Source organism: Salvelinus namaycush, chromosome 27 (genome assembly GCF_016432855.1).
Source record: "Salvelinus namaycush isolate Seneca chromosome 27, SaNama_1.0, whole genome shotgun sequence".
Classification (NCBI taxonomy): Eukaryota; Metazoa; Chordata; class Actinopteri; order Salmoniformes; family Salmonidae; genus Salvelinus; species Salvelinus namaycush.
Window position 1 is genome coordinate 14,559,704 of NC_052333.1, and position 8,967 is coordinate 14,568,670.

Below are 8,967 nucleotides of genomic sequence, written 5' to 3' on the forward strand. Positions count from 1 at the left end.
GAGACATTGTGGATACGTGCATTGCGCCTTGCAAACGCAGCTGGCAAAGGAATGCAATGGACAAAAGCACTAGCTTAGTGGGATACACACACACACACACACACACACACGTACGCACACACACACGTACGCACACACACACACACACACACACACACACACACACACACACACACACACACACACACACACACACACACACACACAATGAGTCACTTGATACTGTCCTTCTCACCCTGTTGTCTCCTTGACCTACATATTTCAACTGGGGGAAATATTTCATTACACTCATTCAGTCCCAGAGAAAAGAGAGTTGAGTTTGGGCTTTGCACTGAAGGACGTATCACAATGCCAGCATCTGCTTGAGGACTGACAGAGAGAGAGAGGTAGAGAGACAGTGAGGAAGAGAGAGAGAGACAGAAAGAGAGTGACAATGCCCCTGAAAGCCAAGCCAGCAGTGATGATTTATAGCTTTTGCTTCATTTGTGCACATGGAGAGAGAGATAATGATGTGTGGAGACTAGTGATTACTAATGCATAAGAATTAATGGAGCTGCTATTTAGGGAAATGATACAGCTATACAGATCTATACAGAAAGGGAGAGAGCAGGCAGGACAATGGTCTCTAACTGAAAAACAGTGAGACAAAAACACCCATGGAAATCCTCATTTATGTGGTTCAGAATGATTGCAGGTTAAGATTCAAATGGATAGTTCACACAAATTACAAAATTACTCAGGAAGGAAAGCAACATTTCATTTTATAATTTGGATGAACTATCCCTTTAAGGAAAGTAAAGCTCGAGTTTTACCAAAACAAAATTCAACTAGAACAAACAATGGTCGATCTCATGGAAACCAACAGACAGTTCAGAGGTAGTGACTTCCTTCCCACCTCTCCTTATACTTGCTATTTTCACGTTAGTAGACTCGTTATTTTCCCTTCAACACCTCGTTTGCCTGCGAGAGCTCTTAATTGGCTATATCAGCACATTTTATTCACTACAACTGTACATCATGTTACACATTTCAATTAGCTCAGCATTCTAAGCAAACAAAATACTCTGAGTACAAAAATGATAAATAAACTATATTATTCATCATAAAGTGGTGTATTTTCTGCCTAACAACAACTTGTTGCTGTGATATAATAGAGCAAATAGTGCATGTGCTCCACGTTTAAGATAACCTTAACACTATCCCATGGCTGTTGGCAAAACCCTAAATAATCGTTTCACTACAACACAGGTCTAAGACCAATGCCATAAGGCCTGACTCAGCAGAGGAGAGCAAATGATGTCCTAGGATGAGAAGGAATGCCTGCAGTGTAGTCAACTGCACATGTTTTAGTCCAGTGCATTTTCAGGACAGAGGCTGTGTTAGTTTGAGTGTCATCCAAGTTGAAGGGAGGGACAGACACAGTCAGACAGTTGGCATGTGCCTGCCAGATCAATGTTAGAGCCAGCCAGACAGCCACTGTGAGTCTTCAGTACAGTAACCCATCTATTAAAATAGAAGGTACTGTATGCATGTCATCTGTCACAGAATGTACAGCACATCAAAACACATATGCTCTCACTGCTGGTTATGACATGATCATCATTAAAACGAGCCATTCAGCATTAGCCTGCTGTGTCATCAGCCAGCCAAAAGGAAGTGAGAGGGAGTGAGGGAGAGAGACAAAGAGAGCCGCCAGCCCGCTATGAGCCCACTGGCCCAGCCTGGGGGGGGGGGGGGGGGGGGGGGGAGAGATAGAGACAGAGACAGAGACACATCCTTACAACACTGTATATAGACATAATATGACGTTTTATCTCTTTATTCTTTTGGAACTTTTGTGTGTGTAATGTTTACTGTTATTGACGGAGCGAGAGACAGAGCAAGACAGAGAGACACAGACAGAGAGTCAGACAGAGAGGAGTACATTGTTTCTTTCTCTCAGACAAGTCACCAGAAAAGACAGCAGAGGAATTTGATGACTGACTACTACAGTTTAGAGCATGTGATCGGAGTGTGTGTGACTGAGTGTGACTGTATTTTGAGCATGTCTGTGTCACTGAGTTCAAGTGGAAATGAATCCATGGAAAAACATGGTTGTTTATTGTTGACTAGTGTGAGTGTGTCCTCGGTCGACCCCGCTCTACACTGTTCTAGTCATTCATTCCATCCAACTGGAGTTTATTAGCAGGAATTTTCCAGGACATACTGGCCTACAGGGCACTACTGGTAAATAGGAGAGGGGGAGAAGGAGGGATGAGAGGAAGAAAGAGCAGAGGAAATTGATGGTGCTTTTCCACTGAAACTTACCCCCACACTAGGGTGTCGTCAGTGTTTAATGTACCTCTAATGTTATTGTGCTTCCTTCAGGAGTGTGACACTAAAGACTTGTGGTGAGCAGAATCAACATCTGCATCATTCAGGACTGTTGCTTTGTCACATGGTGTTAAAGTCCACAATTGGCCATTGTTATGTACATGAAAAGGACCAAGGGCCTTGCCTTGGCTCCAGGTTAGAGCAGGTCCACCGGAACACAGATGCAGTGAAACATTGATGCTGGCCTGTGTAGATGAAAATAGAAAAGTCAGAAACTTTTGGGTAAAACACTGGGGTTAATCCTCATGGGAAATGTGGCATAATGAGCTTGGAAGAGGAGAGGAAGCCTTGCATGAAGTCAAAAGTGATATTTGCTCTGTTTTGTTTTCTATCTCCCCCTGTGGTTAAACATTGTAACTGTTTTGAGTTTCACTACAGTGTCATTGGTGATTAAGCATGAAACTACCAGACACAATAAAGCCACATATTAATAGACCCATGATACATTTACTATATCAAAATAGAAGTCCTGGACCTGTATTCATATGCTGAACTATAACATGTACAGTGTGGCCATGCTGTCTGGGAGATGTACATAAAGTGTAGTGTGTACAGTAGTGTAAAGAATTACATTGTAAACTCACTTTAGGGTGGTAATTTACACTCATGCATTTAAGGTTAGCCTGTGTAAGGGATAAATTGTCAAATAGACTACCCTGAGTCATGGTTTGTGAGTCCAGACATAGCAGAGGTGTGGATTCCTGCACACACACCTATGCAGACACAACCAGCCAACCTCCTATTTGTGAGGAAGAGTCTGGAACGTCCAGATTCTAATCTGTGATTTGGATCAGAATGACAACTGTCTGAGTCTGGCTCTGGTGAAAAAAGAACTAGACAGTAGAATGCAAACCTGCTGCTGAAAATGTGGCCCAGAAAGACAGACAGCCTCAAGGCATAATTCAGAGGAGTTCAGTAAATAAAAAAGACCCAAGTAACAGTTTTTCGTTCCATTTAGACAATGCAGAATGGCCACTGTGCAAACAACCCTGTCACATTTCACCTTTCATCTTGACCTGGAAAAAGCCCTTATCCATATACGAGTCAGTCTACAACTGCATATAAACATCACATACACTAATACAACTTCTCGAAAATTCCATTGAAATTTTCAGCTTGTCTAGCTATGTAGTAACTAGGGAAAGGTTTAGTAACCATACTTTATGAATGAAGAAGATAAAACAACCATGATTTTCTGTTCTGAGGCCTCCCCATGAGACTTCTTTATACCGTTGTACCAAACTCCAATCTGTTCTGAGTGGGTTTCAGTCCGAGCCGCATGTATCCATGGATAGACTGTAGGCCTAGTTCTGTATTACAGGCTTTCTGTTCAGTTCTAGAAGCCCAAGGTCTGGGTTGTGTTCAATAGGAGATAAACGTTTTCATACTTAATGAAACAGGAAGGTACCTGAACATGTCCAATAAGAACACAGATTTACATTTTCTGTTGCAAAGTGTTATGCTACGGTGTTCCATACTGAACAGGACCCTGTTCAGATCAACTATAGGGTATTTTATCTGGCCCCTCTGCGCTGCACCACGATGGTTCCAGCTACAACGTCATAGACAGTCCTGTTGTGTTGGAAGAAGAGGAGGATAATGAAGACGGGGAACAGGAAGGCAATGGAGAAGTTCTTGTTCAACGCCCGCACCGTGGAACTGGGAGGAGGGAGAAAGGGTTTGAAGTTACTTTTACAGGACTTGACAATAGATCATATTAATTACATAGCAATAACCTAAACATGAAATACCGGGTTAAGATCAGTGGAAAAAGTACCATAAAATGAATTGCAAAAAAAAAGAAAACAAGGGTTAAATCCCCATTTTCAAAGAATGCTTTTCTCCATTTCAGAGGTATGCTTCACATCTTCATAGCATACTACATAGCTACTGAACTTACAAGCACTCATGCTCCAGTGAGCATTTGTGTGTGTTTCATATTCAATGCTCACAGTCAAAGTTATCATGGTCACACAGAAATGCAGTCATATTTTCATCTGTTTTTAACAGAACTAAACAAGATGTGTCACATGCAATCAGTGACTTACGCTGACAGGGTGACGTTAGATGCCGGTACCACCAGTACCCGGTTAGGTCGGACCAGGACTGAACTGTTACATGTCACGACCCGAAGACCAAGGAGGAACTTCCCTGGGGTGGCACCACCCGCACCCCAGATACAGATGATCTGAGAGGAGGAGGAAGGTCAGAGTGACAGTGGAAATATATCATGTCAAATATTCTTCATAAAGTTCAATGCTGATGCAATCCCCACATATCACCATGAGACATTATCTGTGGTAGGACATGATTCATGTGTTTTCCATTGTGAATACAGGGGTTTAGGTTGTCACTCATTCGCAATGCTTTGTAACTTTCTGTATAACCAACATTACCCATCTTATGCTGGTGTAGGCAATTAAAAGGTCACATACTAGCCTTAACCTTCTCAGGTAGCTACACTGAGACTGCACGATTGTTCTCACTGGAAACTATAGCCTAATCTCAGACTGACATAAGATCAATACTCAAATACCCACCTCATAGAAACAGACCAGCTCCCTGTTGACCAGAGATACTGTACCTCATAGATACTGTACCTCATAGAAATACCCACCTCATAGAAACAGACCAGCTCCCTGTTGACCAGAGATACTGTACCTCATAGATACTGTACCTCATAGAAATACCCACCTCATAGAAACAGACCAGCTCCCTGTTGACCAGAGATACTGTACCTCATAGATACTGTACCTCATAGAAATACCCACCTCATAGAAACAGACCAGCTCCCTGTTGACCAGAGATACTGTACCTCATAGATACTGTACCTCATAGAAATACCCACCTCATAGAAACAGACCAGCTCCCTGTACACCAGAGATACTGTACCTCATATGAAATACCCACCTCATAGAAACAGACCAGTACCCTGTAGACCAGAGCTACTGCCATCATCTTCTGCAGGTCCTCCATAGACGTGTTCTCATCTATCTCCTCAACTATGAAGTGGGTGACGAACTTAGTGATGTCCCTGTGGGGGAGAGTAGAGTGGAATACAATAGAATAATCATGGCCTATGATGATGCTGAAAATAAATGTTCATTTATGTTATTTTCTTGTATTTCTTTCCCTTCTTTCAAGGGCATGGAAATGATAAAAGGCGAGACTGATTGACTCACTTCATGCCACTAAGGTGCATAATCCACAGGATGATGGTTGCCTTGACGCAAAATAAAATAAAGAAGTCCACCGTCTCTGCTAGGAATCTGTGGAGGGGAGAAGGGATGGTGTATTCCCGGCCTGAGGGGGAGAAGACAACTTTAGATATTGTACCCAGGTAGATTATGTTGAACTCATTTAGAGAGAATGTGAGCAGACCTACTTTAAACCCCTGACCAATCCATTTAACTTTGTTCAGCCAATTAAGTCAATGCATAAGTGACTTGCCATAGGTCAGGTGGGCTCAAGTGCTGACTTAAAATGTGTTCTATTCAGATCAACAAGGCCTCTGCAGATTGTAAAGATATGCATGAATAGGTAAGTACACATCAGCTGTTTGCTCAAGAAACTGCACATGTGATCCTGTACAAGCAACTAATTCTAGTAATGAATAAATAAAGGAACGGTGTCTTTGTTTGTTTGACCCGAGTAGGCCTAGATTTACTTGATTTAACTAGTTCGTTGCTACATGATGACACAAAAACGACCTGCTACACCTAGCGTCAGTCAGTGAGTGTAAGCCTATAGAGCGAGTGTCATCATAGACTTGTAGTGTACCTGCTTGAGGTGCGTTTCCGTTCTGTTGTTGCACTGGCCTTGCATCATGAGGCAGTGTCCCAGCTGTCATCTGCTGCCCTGTCTGAAAACCCGTAGTAGGGGGCGCAGGGAATGGAAAGGGGTACCCTATTCCCGGATAGTTGTACCCATATCGGGCATCGGTTGGTTGTCCAACGGGCCATGGAGTTCCAGTCGGCGCTTGATAGTTTCCAGCTACGGGGAAATTGCACGGAGGAAAAGGAAACGTAGTCAGAGTCATCCAGCTTTGCCAATTTACATAGCCCCAGTAGTACTGCCACATCCATTCCTGTAACTTTGCGCAGTATTCAGTTGTGGCGTTGACATTTGTTTGCGCTTCTTGGCTCTCCTCGGAACGCGAACTCGGCCCATTCTCTGTAGTACTGGCTGTGGCCATGGTTAAACCCCTTCTAGATCTCACTTAAATACCTTAAAGCGTAAAATGTCTTACCCCAGCAGCTAATCTCCTGCTACAGTTACCCATCCTAGTTTACTCTGAGTTGGAAGGTTCCATGTTAGGTACAGAAAACAGGGATACCCGGAACAATGATTCCACAAATGTATCCAGTTTGCAAATGAATTAGATGTTAGTTATATAAAATAGTTGATAATCGGGTTTTTCATTAAACTTTACATTCAATCTAAATAAATATATAATCTTATTATTGGTTAATTACACCAATTACAACCCGATGACACCCCTAGAACAATAGTGGTTTTGACCATGTACTCTTGTTCCTGTCAGGTTAAAGGGACAGTCACAAAGGATTTCAGTAACGTTCAAACCAAATATGATGTAGTATTATTTCGAGGAACTCACTTCAAATCTAGATTCCCAATTTATTCATTATTTGTGTCATTCATTATGTCAGTGAGAATATTGATGAGCTATTAGGTTATATCATTAGCCGATGACTAGACCTCAATTTTTAGGTTATATCATTACTGTTTGGGTTTTTAGGCTGTGTTTCTGTATAGCACTTTGTGACATCGGCTGATATAAAAAAAAGCTTTATAAATACATTTGATTTGATTGATATACAGTACCAGTCAATGCTTTGGACACACTAACTCATGCAAGGGTTTTCCTTAATTTTTACTATTTTCTCCATTGCTGTTTGCGGTTTTAGGCTGGTTTTCTGTATAGCACTTTGTGACATTGGCTGATGTTAAAAAAAAGCTTTATAAATAATATATATACAGAAGCTGGTTGAGAGAATGCCAAGAGTGTGCAAAGCTGTCATCAAAGCAAAGGGTGGCTATTTGAAGAATCTCAAATATAAAATATATTTGGGTTTGGTTAACACTTTTTGGTAACTACATGATTCCATATGTGTTATTTCATAGTTTTGAAGTGTTCACTATTATTCTACAATGTAGAAAATAGTAAAAATAAAGAAAAACCCTTGAATTAGTAGGTGTGTCCAAACTTTTGACTGGTACTGTACATATAATGTAACTTTTTCATGTCATGTGAATAGGCCTAGTCCTATAATGTTATTTATCAACAACAAACTAGTATTCCCAGTTAGAGAGAGCCAGCTTGAAGTCCTAAAACCTGGAAATGAGCGACATCTGCTGCTTTGTGTGCTATTTTTTATTACATAAATGCTTAAAAATTCACACAAAGTGACATTAGCTGATGAAGATTATCTCATAGGACAAAATCTATAAGATCTCCTAAGCCTGTGTTTATTACAGACCTTATCTTCGATTTGTTCAGTTTTCCTATAGGCTTTGGCCAACGAGCCATAGCTGTTAGCCTCTGTTAGTGCCTACAAAAAGACGCCATTACTATTGCTCTCTAAATAGGCCTAAACTGTACATGCACGCATGGCAGACATACACCACAAGGGAGCAGCAGTGTTTTTCATACATTTGGTAAAACTTTACATTTTTAGAATTGAGCAGTTTTCCAACTGCTTTAGCTTCAGCCAAGCTCTTGACATATTTCCATCTTTCAAAGTTAACCCATACTGTAACTATCAGACCAAGATCATTTACCGTCGATACCTAGGCCTATATGTTCTGTAATTTATGTTTTTCTAAGATACATAATAGCATGAGATATAGATGGAATTAGACTACGTTCTAATGGCAATTAGGCTACCACTAGGTATTGGTATTGTTTTGGTATTTTGTAGGATCCCGATTAGCTGTTGCGAAATATGATATAATACAGAACATTAACCCATAAAGATCTAAGCCCTGTCTAAGCCCAGGATGGGGGCGTTATACTATGCTATATGGAATTGTTTTAAGGTCATACCAAGGACAATTTAGCTATTTGATTTAGCATTTTAAGACCCCTTGAAGTATCCCAGAAATATATAGAAAAATGATTTGATGAAAAAAGATTTTGGGCCTTACTGCTATTAGCCCATACAAATGTATTGAATAAGAGATTCACCACATGGGACAACAGATAGCCAGCCCCCCCTAAACATCAAAATGAACTTCGTTCTGAAGGGTCTGTCCTGTATCTGAGAGATATAAGAAAGATCAGGAAACATGTGTACTTTTTTGGGGGCATATATTTAACCTCTGATTTTTGGAACTAAACAGTCTCCATATACCTTACAGTGCCTTTGGAAAGTATTCAGACCCCTTTACTTTTTCCACATTTTGTTACGTGACAGCCTTACTCTAAAATTGATTACATTTTTCCTCATCAATCTACACACAATACCCCATGATGACAAAGCAAAAACAGGTTTTTAGAATTTTTTGCTAATTTATTAAAAAGAAAACTTAAATATCACATTTACAGAAGTATTCAGTCCCTTTACTCAGTAC

At 40.8% G+C, this 8,967-nt stretch overlaps 1 protein-coding gene across 2 annotated transcripts; it reads right to left on the bottom strand.

Moving 5' to 3' along the window:
- Window positions 1-1,829: 1,829 nt before the first annotated feature.
- LOC120022667 (protein FAM8A1-like) lies at window positions 1,830-6,653 on the bottom strand. Of its 2 annotated transcripts, XR_005472623.1 has the most exons (6): window positions 6,154-6,653; window positions 5,556-5,676; window positions 5,284-5,407; window positions 4,422-4,561; window positions 3,813-4,032; window positions 1,830-2,558 (listed from the first exon to the last, which is right to left on the bottom strand). XR_005472623.1 is itself a non-coding variant. In XM_038966651.1 (5 exons), exons 1-5 carry the CDS (start codon window positions 6,566-6,568, stop codon window positions 3,888-3,890), a joined length of 945 nt encoding a protein of 314 aa, XP_038822579.1. In that variant the 5' UTR covers window positions 6,569-6,653; the 3' UTR covers window positions 3,264-3,887. The 2 variants fall into 2 exon arrangements, 1 of the variants encoding a protein (XP_038822579.1); XM_038966651.1 differs by lacking the exon at window positions 1,830-2,558 and having other exon boundaries at window positions 3,264-4,032.
- Window positions 6,654-8,967: the final 2,314 nt, after the last annotated feature.